Source organism: Sander vitreus, chromosome 14, assembly GCF_031162955.1.
Source record: "Sander vitreus isolate 19-12246 chromosome 14, sanVit1, whole genome shotgun sequence".
Classification (NCBI taxonomy): domain Eukaryota; kingdom Metazoa; phylum Chordata; class Actinopteri; order Perciformes; family Percidae; genus Sander; species Sander vitreus.
In genome coordinates this window covers 27,643,530-27,655,822 of record NC_135868.1, presented here as the reverse complement: position 1 = coordinate 27,655,822, position 12,293 = coordinate 27,643,530, and the positions used below count along the sequence as shown (strand labels likewise).

At 42.4% G+C, this 12,293-nt stretch overlaps 1 protein-coding gene across 2 annotated transcripts in view; it reads right to left on the bottom strand.

Annotated features, from left to right (window-relative positions):
* Window positions 1-3,485: 3,485 nt before the first annotated feature.
* The window catches only part of top2b (DNA topoisomerase II beta), a 51,799-nt gene continuing 42,991 nt past the window's right edge, over window positions 3,486-12,293 (bottom strand). Inside the window, exons 30-36 of one of the 2 annotated variants that reach the window (XM_078267889.1) lie at window positions 11,997-12,158; window positions 11,227-11,446; window positions 7,215-7,297; window positions 5,970-6,065; window positions 5,268-5,399; window positions 5,089-5,174; window positions 3,486-3,961 (exon numbers count right to left, since the gene is read on the bottom strand). In XM_078267889.1, coding sequence (XP_078124015.1) covers window positions 3,797-3,961; window positions 5,089-5,174; window positions 5,268-5,399; window positions 5,970-6,065; window positions 7,215-7,297; window positions 11,227-11,446; window positions 11,997-12,158 — 944 coding nt within the window. In that variant the 3' untranslated portion in view covers window positions 3,486-3,796. The remainder of the gene's footprint in view (window positions 3,962-5,088; window positions 5,175-5,267; window positions 5,400-5,969; window positions 6,066-7,214; window positions 7,298-11,226; window positions 11,447-11,996; window positions 12,159-12,293) is intronic. The other variant, XM_078267890.1, reaches the window with a different exon arrangement.

Here is a 12,293-nt window from a genome sequence, read left to right as displayed (position 1 = left end):
TGTATAGTGGTGTTATTATGAGACATGATGGGTCTTACTGGGGTTCGAGGGAGGACGGGGCAGGGGTTGTTGTGGATTTTTCCCCATCAGCCCCTGCTGCCTTCCCGTAGGGTGAAGAAGACCTCAGGAGCTGCTCTGAGGTTTGAGCTTCAATCTGTTTCAGCTCTCCATTTTAAATATTGTCTTTCTTTGTACATTAACATATGCTTTTTATGTTCATATACTGTTCAACTTTACCATGAACTGTCCTGGCAAAGTAATAAAATATATTTATTTTAAATTCTTGTGTGCGCATCCATAACATCTCAACCCAATTAACAACATTGTTAGAGAGAGACTGATCTTGATGACATACAGTGAATATTTAGTATTCATCGTAGTAATTAGTGTCAACTCATTTGTTCTATATTGCATTCAGATCGTGCGCTTTGTTAAAATCTTAAAAAGCCCCTATTCTGCTTATTTATTTTTTTTCGTGTGTGTAATAGTAATAAAGTTAAAAAAAAAAAACATTTCACTCCAAATGGAGCTTTCTCTCCCACAGACAGCACTTTTTCTCAACCGCCATTTCTGTTTGAAATTCCTCCATTAGTGATGTCACTAATTGAGAAGGCCAGCCCAGTTTTTCACGTGCTGCCCACAAGTGCTGCCTGAGGAAGCACAGCCCACCCAATGGCTTGTTTGGATTTGGTTGACCAATCACAACAGAGTGGGCCAGCTGACCAATCAGAGCAGACTGGGCTTTTCGTGAAGGCGGGCCAAGAGTTCAGACAGATTGTTTAAGACAGAGGCGCTGCAGCAATGGGCAGTATGAGAAACATGTTTTTTGAACATCAAAGCATGTAAACCTATTCTAGGAGACCAAGAGTGCAAATATCATGCTGAAAATGAGTATAATAGTGACTCCTGTAGGCTAAATTGTTCATTATAAAACACAGTGTTAAAATGTTAGAATAAAATTATGAACAGCTTAGTGGTGATTTTTTGATAATGTGGTGACAGATGCATTGCATTTCCTATTACTATGTCCTATTTCCTATTAAAAGCATCTTGTCAGTTCACTGATAGAAAGCTTTTAATGTGAAGCAGCAATGCATCAGCAGTAACTCGGGGCTGAAAGCGATCAGTAAAGTCTGTTCATGTGTGACAGTACAAACATCAAAGGCGTGAAACAAAACTCCAAACCAGAGTATGCCATTGTTCGAGTTTCTACATAAATATGAGAGCTGAAAACAGACTTTTTAGAAACAGAGCTTTCTGTCAAATCAGCAGCACAGACACTCAAGTTCAGCTGCCAAAGACACAGCTAAAGGGAGAACTGAAAGCCCATTGGTTTACATTAACAGTAGTCTCGCATTGCCAGACCTTCCTCCACAGCGCTGAGGAGGAGGGTCTGGTGAGTCCACACAGCATTCTGGGATGGGAGAAAAACATGCTCTGGTTTATTGGCATGTCTTTAAACCAATCGCAATCGTCTTGGGCGTTGCTAAGCCCTGGACAGCGCCACGGTGCCGCTGCAAAATAGTCTCGGGAAGGAACTTGTTTTGGTGCAAAGTTGTTTTAGTCATGCAACAGAAAACTCAGATTGGACAGATAGTCTAGCTAGCTGTCTGGATTTACCCTGCAGAGATCTGAGGAGCATAGTCTTCATAAATCCACCGGAGTTTAGAATCCCAACACAAAGAAAGAGGAAGGGGACGGATATCTGGCCAAAAATGAGGGACATCCCGCGGAATTTCCCAAGACTGTATGGCAGCAGCCCGTGTCATGCCGTCCCGTCTCATGCCATCCCGCCTGGTGCCGTCCCCGAGCTTCTACTTTTCAAAATAAAAGCTTGCATCTGGAATAAAATCCCCGAGCTTCTACTTTTCAAAATACAAGCTCGCGTCTGGAATAAAATACTTTATAAAATAGCTCTTACTTTTCAAAGTAAAAGCTTCCCAGAGCTTCTACTTTTCAAAGTAAAAGCTTGCGTCGACTATCATGCTTATGAATGAAATACTTGATATATTTGGTGTTTTTTTAACTAAACAGTAACGGCAATCATACAACTGAATAAAATACTTAAAAATATATGTCCGTCTATAAAATAAATGCAGATTATAGGCAAACAAAAAAATTCATTCTATGGCTTCAACCTGGAGCCTCCCGTCTCATGCCCTCTCGCCTTGCTGATAAGCAATTGTATCTGCAGCAATGTCCCAGTGAAGTGTGAAAACAATATAGACTATAAAAATAAAAAGGAGTAATGGAAAGAGTGTAACATGTTTATTTTTGTATTCTTGTGTGTGCAGATCCTTGTTATCCATCCTCAGGAAATCCGGTCAGTGTATGTTTTGGTCATTCGAGTTTCATTTCATTAACAGATATTAAAAAACAAAAAAAACGAATGGCTATTTGATTTTCGTTTTAAAATACAAAATTTAAAATTTAAATACAAGGTGTTTTTTTTCCTTTTCCTTGTCAAAAGGGAATGTGAACATTTTAAACATGCTTCGATTTTCATTTCCTATTTCATATAACAAAAAATTAAATCACTAGAAAACAGAAATTAAAAAAATGCCTTTTTCTTTCATATTCTGCAAAGAAAAGAAAATTTTAATAAAACACGAGCGCGGCAGATTCGTCTGATTCCCAGCTTAGCTAGAGCGGGTAACGCCAGCTCTGCAGACGGACCAGAGTCAGTCAGCACCGGGGAGTGAACATAGAGAGAACCAGGGACCCCGGTCATAGGGCTGGTGGCTAGCTGCTAACTAGCTGCAGCGGCAGCAGCGAACATTATAACATTAGACCCAGCACCGGAGGTCTGATCCCCATGATCTGATCCCAAACCGCCGGTGACATTCTGCCATATCAGCAAGCTTAACGACAACAAACAAAGTTTGTTGGGATCAGACTTTGTCGCTGTACGGTAACGTTAATGTAACAGTAACGTTACAGCCGTGAACTGAAAGTCTATTTCCTCAGCTGGCTTGACTCTCTTCGGGCGAAGCTGTATGCTGCGGGTAGAGATAGAGAGTCAGAGGAAGGCAGGGAGAGAGGGGAATAAAGAAATGTATCGAATCGAATGACCAAAACATACACTGATCCTTCTTGATTGCAAACGTGGTCACGAACTTAACCGTGACTCCATCTGGAAAATAATTCGTATTTTCGGATTTTGGCCCGCTGAATTTACCGTTGGACACGCCTCGGCATGAGACGGGATGGCATGACATGGGACGCTCCAGGCTGCAGCCATACCCGCCTCGAATTTCCAGACCAATCCCGGAAGTGGCACGTCGTGGATATAGACTACACCGAGATTAACCCATCATTGATGTCTACAGGAACAACATCACAATAGAAAGTGGTGATTCAATGGAAACCTTTACATAGACAATCTCACGGTGTGTGAAAGCGTTTGTTAGTGTGAAAATAATTTCACCTGAATTCTTGTGTGTAATATTGCTCAGTCATGAAAGAATCAGGCCAGCAAAACCATGGACATTTCATTGTTTACTTTTCAACTTCATGTTCAAAAAGTTACATAGTATTTCAACAATTAAAATGTGCTAAAGCACAGCGTTCTAAACTTCTAAAAGCCGTTTCGGGACAAATACAGAACATTTCAATGAGCATAAAAAAAGAAACCTGTATATGTATAATAAAAAGTGTAAAACAACTACACAATAAAAATCATTGTAACATCACCATTAATGAAATAAAATGAAAGAGGAAATGTACAAAAGTCTGTGGGAACACAGGAGGAGGAGGAAACTTCCATACAAGCAGAGTGTGTTTAAAGTGTGTTGCTTTAATCGAACATGTCGTCATCGTCGTCTTCTCCCCCGTTGTCCGACTCGTCAAAGTACTTGACTTCCTTCTTGGCCCGTCCCGGCCGGTCCCGGGACTGAGCACTCTTCGCGCTCAGGCTGTTACTGTCATCGTCCTCGTCATCTGATGGAGGTTTCTGAGGCTTCTGCACAGGAGGGCAATGAAACACTTCATTATCGTTACCATTTAGGTTATCACTGCACTGAAACTGCATATCATAGGTGGGTAGGTTCAAACTTAATTTCACTCATTTTGGCATTTTAGGCCTTTATTTATAGGACAGCTGAAGACATGAAAGGGGAGAGAGACGGGAATTGACATGCAGCAAAGGGCTGCAGTTTGGAGTCGAACCCGCAGCCGCTGTGTCGAGGAGTAAACCTCTATGTATGGGCGCCTGCTCTACCAGGTGAGCTACCCAGGCGCCCCAAACTTCATTTCTTAATAATGTTCTCTAGAATAGTTAATAAATGAAAATAATTGGTATTGGGTCTAGCCCATTGTTTCACTGCCTCTATGTCTTTAGTTCTTTATTCAGGCTGATAAAGCGGATGCCGAAGACATACGGTATTGTCAAGCCCAAACGTGTAATTTAAATGTAAAGCAGTGGTGGAAGAAGTATTCAGACCCTTTACTTAAGTAAAAGTACTCTTACCACACTGTAATACTATTCTGTTACAAGTCAAAATCCTGCATTGAAAATGTTACTTAGGTAAAAGTTTGTAAGTATCATCAGGAAAATGTACTTAAAGTATTACAAGTAAAAGGATTCAATGCCGAAAAATCCTCCCATTTTAGAAACTGGAAACGATCCAAACTGTTCTGTCAATCAACTAAGTGTTTAATGATCTAATCATTTCAGCTGGCCTTTATATTGTTGGGTAGTTTAATTTATAATAAAACATGGTATTTTATAAACTACATGTGTTTTGTGTGCAAAAAATCTTAACTTGTAAAGTAACTAGTAACTAAAGCTGTCAGATGAATGTAGTGGAGTAAAAAGTACAATATTTCTCTCTGAGATGTAGCGGAGTAGAAGTAGAAAGTGGCATGAAAAGAAAAGACTCAAGTAAACTACAGGTACCTCAAATGTGTACTTACAGTACATGTACATTCCACCACTGATGTAAAGTATATAAGATACAGCATCAGGCCATATAGAGCATAATATACAAGAAACAGGCAGTCCCTGTTAATGTTCACAGTAGCAGCTTATACATTTTACATTTGTCAAACACCAACACTGCTATCTAACAAACACATGAAGATACTCACTCTGCCGACAGGTTTTGCCATTTTCTTCATTGGACTATACTCGTCTTCAGAGCCAGAGCCCTTCCTCTTCCTCCCTCTGCCTTTGCCTGCACAAAGTCCACCAGAACAAAAAGTGACCCGATGCGTATTTGTTGTTAGCTATTTATTTTTTGTAGGAAAAGACAGGATCTGTGCTGTACCTTTAAGAGCTGAGGCTGGCTTCTTGGACCCAGTGTCGGAGTCAGAGTCCCAGATGGATTTATCAGGCTTCTTTGCTTTTGGTGCTGGTGGCTTCTTAGGTTTGGGAGCTGCATCAGACGGCTTCTTAGCTGCTACAGATATAACGGATTAAAACCCAGCCATTACATACCGCTTACACATGCCGAGTTATCTACCACAATAAATCATGTTGGAAGCTTTTTCCCCCCTTCCATTTTGTACATTGTAAGTACGGCTAGGTATCATTCAAAAATGTGCGCTACCACTACGGATACCAATACTGTGAGACATTGACACCAGTTTCCTGGTAAACATTAAATGACATTATGGCACAAATCTCCTCCGAGTCAGTGCAGGGGGGCCGCCAAATTGCTTAAAAATGTTTTTGAAAGTTTATTTTTTCAAAAATTCAAATATTTCTGAAAATATACAATAATACAAATCCGACCTATTAATAGCAAAGATAAATTTGTGAAAAAAACTTAATTTTATACAATCTATTTAGAGTAGTAGGGGGCCCCTACTCCGTCTCTCTTTCAGTTAAGGGGTCCTTGGCCTAAAAAACGTTGAAGATCCCTGCATTGGACTTCATGAGCTCCACTTGTGTCAGTAATCTCTTCTGTTCTGGTGGTAGTTGTGATTCTGCGTTACAGCTCCCTCTGTTGGACATAGTGAGTCATTACCTTTCTTTGCTGGTGAGAGTTTGTCAAACGCAGAGCTGCTGGAGTAAGTGGAGAACACCGGGGCGATGTCGTCATCGCTGTCAGACTTGGACCCATCTGCAAGACAAACAACAAGCCGACGCTCAGCTGCTGCAGTCTCTCTACACATCACATGGACACGTCTCTGACTGGGTTCACCTTTTGTCAAACATGTCATTTCAAATCTGCTTTACCTCACATTCTGACTTTGTTACATAGTGTTCGGTACTTAAACTTGTTCTTTTCCTTCGCTACAGTTCATTTTCTTAGGATTATCTTCTGTACAGACAAACTAATCCAATGTTGTTGCTTTATAAAAGACTTGAGAACTTCCTACACTTCAGGATCTAACAGAACTAGGTCAGAAATATCTCAACTGAATGCAGTGTTTAGAATCACAATAATTCGTTTAGTGCAAACTAAATGCAGCCAGTAACCAATGTTGGCAGTTGATTGCAAACTAATGTCACTGATGTTAGCCAGAGTTAAGAGAGGAATATGTACCAAACTGAGTCAAACTGCAGGCCGTTTATTAATTGAAAGAATAGACGAGTAGGCGACCTACAGGCGTGAATGGAGCATAAAGCTAAACTAGATTATTTGAGAATGTATTTATGAGTCTTTAGCGTACAAAATGACAATGTAGCTTGTAAGAAATATCTCATAGCACCATGTTATCCTCTCACTGTTTTTCTTTTTTTCTAATGTTATTATAATTTGAGTTTGGAATTTAAGTTATTGTGACTGCGATGTAAATCTTGGAGAAAAACAAAGGAAACTGTCTAAATTGTCCCTTGGCAATCAAAAGAAAGTTAATTAGCAACACTTTTGATAATCAATTTTATTGTTTGGATTGGATTGTTGGGAGATGTTTTACGGTAAGAGAATTTTTAAGAGAAGTCTCTCATCTCAGCATCTAAATTGTTCATATTTTCAAGTTTTCTTTGTCTTATATGATAGTAAACTGAATATGTGGGTTTAGGAGTGCTGGCCTGGAAAAAAAAATGTAGTGAAACTGTAATGGAAATATTTCACCATAACAGACCAAGCCATTAATCCTGAAAATAATCCACAGATTAACTAATATTGAAAACAATTGTTTGCTGCAGTCTTAAACGTGATAGAAAAATCCCTGATGATAATTGTTGCCACAGCTCCACAATGCAGTACATTTTAGAAAAAACTGTAGAAAGATGTGATGCACACTACCACTGAGCTTGTACTCACCACTGTCATTGCTTTTTTCTGAGAAGGCTGACTTGGACGAGAAGATGCTGGTTGTCTCTTGCTTTTTAGCTACAGGTGCAGACCTTAAGAGAAGCAGAAACAATGCATTCAGCATTTCTTTTCTAGAAATCTGTGTGCCTTCATTTGACAGCAGGCAGTAGAGAGAGATGACAGGACATGACGGGGGAGAGAAGGGACTGACATGCAATAAAAGGTCCCTGCTTAGATCTGAGCATTCCGGACATTATGAATACCTTATGCTGGGTTTCCACAGGCAGCTGAAATAACAACAGAGCGGACCTTTCGATTCTAAGGTCACGATTCGATTTTTACTTCTTTTTTTTAAAGCACAGGTTGCTATGCCATTGTTAGACTAGACTCGTATGTAATATAATATCTGACCTTTGTTCGCAATGTACAACATTACATTGTCAAATTTAAAACATTTATTAACAACATAATGTAACAATAACATATCTTCAGTCAATTGGAAACTTTTCAACAATTTGTCAATAAAGTAAAAAGAAAAAAAAAGTTTACCGACAATTCTATCACAGCACACCGAGTTTGGTGTTAAAGCCCCCAACGTTGTCTTCCAGGCAGCGCTGCCTGGAAGGCACTAGGATTAGGCAATGGTTATGGTTGAAGACGATGGTCGCAGTGCTGCCTTAAAGGATTAGTTGGGGACCTAAAACACCATCGAGCCAGCACAGAAGCTGAGCAGAACGATAGCAAATAGAGCGACTCAGGCAGTCCGCTAACTTGTTGCTCTCTCTAATATAACCAATATAAGCTGCTCTGTTTAGGCTACAAAACGTGCATGCCTGCTGAAATTCAACCGTGCGGTTTTGTTGGGATAAAGCTATAAGCAGAAGGAATATCCGCTAGCTGCTAGGCTAATGTGCAATGGTAAACGCACAGAATATGGTACACGCACATAGCAGTTTGCAAACTGTGGCTTTTTTGTCGACAACGCGAACAACTCACTGGAAATCCAAAATACTTCCACACTTTCACACACTTCAGTGAAGAGGCGCAGGCTCAAGTTCTGTCGATGGGTCTCCAGCATCTGCAGTTGTTATCTTTTGACTGGCTCTAGCTAAGTTACAGGTTGACTGACTCGCAGCACTTCAACACGTGTGTTTTTTTCCGCTTGACAAGCCGACCTGACATGGGGGCGTTGCCGTATCGACGATTCCATTTTTTTATTCGATATTCAAGATTGTGACTTAATTTCGATAGATTTCGATTTAAAATCGAAATCGTTACACCCTTAGTGTATACACATACAGTCACTATGACCACTACTACAGTCAGAAACATTGTGCCAAAATATGAACAAAAACGTTGCTGTCAACGGGCTTATCTGCTAATCATGTTAGCTACCGACAGTTACCTTGAAACCATCCAGCAAATAGATGGTACCGTAGGGTGCCGTTACCTGAAACCGGTGATTTAACGTCACGTCCGTTTTACACACAGTTTAACAACAAAACAAAACGCTGAGTGAACATTACTAGCTACGTTTTTTTGGTTTGGTTTTGAGTGGTATGCACCCCCATTAACCTGGAAAACGGTTTTAAAACGGTAACGTTAATACAGCGTGATGGAGGAATACAGCGTCTCCTGCAGCGGGAGGCAGAGGGACCGCAGTGTTCACTAACGTTAGCTTCTTGTCTCATCTGGTGTCTGATAAACATTAAATTCATCAAGTTCAGTGTCCACAATGCTATTTTCCAATAAACTGTAGCTGTCATATTTCACGGGACCCGCGTGAGTGCGGATTTCATGTCGCGGCTTTCGTCGCCGTTTTTGTCACTTTGCCTAAGATTGAGTGACAAGTAGTACTCGCCCTGTTGTTTATTTGGTTGCCATGACATGCTTTGCCAGATCATCCGCCACAGCGCCGCAGAGGAGGGTCTGGCTAGCCCACACAACATTACCGGATGGGAGAAAACATGCTCTGGTTTATTGGCATTTCTTTAAACCAATCACAATCATCTTGGGCGGCGCAAAGCACAAAGCTGCGGTGCCGCTGCAAAATAGCCTCAGGAAGGAACTTGTTTTGGTGGAACATGTGTACGTTAGAAGGTAGTTTTAGTCGTGCAACAGAAAACTCAGATTGGACAGATAGTCTAGCTAGCTGTCAGGATTTACCCTGCAGAGATCTGAGTAGCAGTTAACCCTAGTCCTCATAAATCCACCTGAGTTTAGAACGCCAACACAAAGGAAGCCCAAATCAACGGATAGCCGGCCTAAATGAGTGAAATCCGGCGGAATTTCCGTTGGCAACGGAGCAATCCCGGAAGTGGAACGTCGTGGATATAGACACGACCCAAACACATACATGCCTCAGAGGGCTGCAATCCAACGACTGCCATTGGCCCCTGTGACACCAACATTCCTATTTCTATTCCATCGTGTTCATATGAGCTCCTGGCTGCAGTTTAAATCTTACAGCTTTCAGGAGAAGCTCTCCCAGCTAGGCGTGCCTGACTCCACCTGCAGGTGGATCACTGACTTCCTGTCTCACAGGAAGCAGCATGTGAAGCTGAGGAAACACGTCTCTGACTCACAGACCATCAGCACCGGATCCCCCCAGGGCTGTGTTCTTTCCCCCCTGCTCTTCTCCCTGTACACCAACAGCTACATCTCCAGTCACCAGTCCGTCAAGCTTCTGAAGTTCGCGGACGACACCTCCCTCATCGGAGTCGTCTACAGGTGGGAGGCTGACCACCTGGTGACCTGGTGCAATCAAAACAATCTAGAGCTCAACGCTCTAAAGTCTACATTACATCCTCCGGCACCTGGACTCCGCAGGAACCTACGCCAGGATCCTGTTTGTGGACTTCAGCTCTGCCTTTAACACCATCATCCCGGCTCTGCTTCAGGAGAAACTCTCCCAGCTTTGTGTACCTGACTCCACCTGCAGGTAGATCACTGACTTCCTGTCTGACAGGAAGCAGCATGTGAAGCTGGGGAAAGACATTTCCGACTCACAGACCATCAGCACCGGATCCCCTCAGGGCTGTGTTCTTTCTCCTCTGCTCTTCTCCCTGTACGCCAACAGCTGCACTTCCAGGCACCAGTCTGTCAAGCTTCTGAAGTTCGCGGACGACACCTCCCTCATCGGACTCATCTCTGATGGTGACGAGTTCGCCTACAGGTGGGAGGCTGACCACCTGGTGAAGTGGTGCAAGCAAAACAATCTAGAGCTCAATGCTCTAAAGACAGTGGAGATGGTTGTGGACTTCAGGAAGAATTCCGCCCCACCTGCCCCCATCACCCTCTGTGACTCCGCAATTGACACTGTGGAGTCTTTCCGCTTCCTGGAAACTATCATCTCCCAGGACCTCAAGTGGAAGCTGAACATCAGCTCCCTCGTCAAGAAAGCACAACAGAGGATGTACTTCCTGCAGCAGCTGAAGAAATTCAACCTGCCAAAGACAATGATGGTGCACTTCTACACAGCCATTATGAGTCCATCCTCACATCCTCCATCACCATCTGGTACGCTGCTAGCACAGCCAAGGACAAGGGCAGACTGCAGCGTGTCATTCGGTCAGCAGAGAAGGTAATTGGCTGCAATGTGCCGCCGCTCCAGGCCCTGTATGTCACCAGGACTCTGAAGCGAGCTGGAAAGATTGTGGCCGGGCACAAATTCTTTGAGACACTCCCCTCTGGCAGGAGGCTGAGGTCCATCAGGACCAAAACCTCACCCTCCGCCACTAGCCTTATTAACAAGGGCCGGAAACCACCCTGACACTCCACCCCTGGCTCTTCATGCCACTGTTCTCCCTCTGCTGTAATGCTCTTTATTTTGTATTTCTATCTTTATTTTTAATTTAATACATACTGTGTACATATACTTATATTGTTTATACCTATACTTATATTGTTTAATATTCCATTTAGAGAATGTGTGACGTGCACCAACAACCCCAAAACAAATTCCTTGAATGTGTTAAAAAATGTACTTGGCAATAAAACCCTTTCTGATTCTGATTCTTACGTAGTCTTTTTTGGGGGGGCAGAGTAGGAGTCTTCGTTATCGTCATCGTCGTCGTCGTCATCGTGATGGTCGCTGTAGCGCTCCTTGGTCTCAGAGGACAGGAAATCATCTTTAAATGACCTCATCGGAGATGAAGCCACGTCGTTCTCGCCGTTCTCCTCTTCGTCGGCGGCGTCATCCTCCTCCTCCGAAAAGTCAAACGTATATTTGGGCTTGGCAGCTGAAAGACAAGAGCAGAGCCTGGGTCACATTTTTGTTATTGCTGTGGCTTCTGGTGCCTTGAACAATAACGGTTAAGTGTTGCGGCTATGTTGCATCAGACTGAGCCCTCAGACACTGAAAGCTGAGAGCTAATTACACTGAGCCAGGTCACAAGTTGTTGCTTTTGGGCCCTGGGACACATGAAGTTATTTTAAATGAAATGTTACAAGCAACTCGGTAACCAACATGCTGACGGTGGGTCATATCAAAGAGTTTGTACATATTAAAAGAGAAACAAACGAAAGCTAAAAACAGAGGAAGATTAAAGTCTCAAATGACTGATGAATGAATACTTCTCCGTCTCCTTTAAAGAATAAGTAATATATAATAATAATATTTTTGAAGGCTGTTGTAATTTGGGTATTTCAATGAGATTTGTTGACAAGAGGAAAAATAAAGAATATCACCAGATTTACCCTTTAACATTTAGACAACAAATAGCTGCCATATGCTGGCCAGATAGTGGTGCTAGTGATGATAACACATATTCATACTAAGTTTAACTTTACCTGATGCCCTCTGGGACTTGGTCTCTCTGGGGATGATGACAGGCTGGCTGTTCTCCAGGTCACTGTCGGACTTGGATTCGTCCTCAGACCAGGGGTTCCTCTTCTTCACCTTCTTAGCAGGGACACCTTTGGGTCCTGGGGGTTTTCTCACTCTGGGAGCTCCTGCAACACAGTGAAAATTATCAGACCAGTCAGCAGGGCTCAACGCTAACTTTTTTCCCAAGGAGCACATGTGCTCCTAAGTAGAAAAATTTAGGAGCGCATAGAATTTTAGGGGCGAAATGAATATGGATCAAA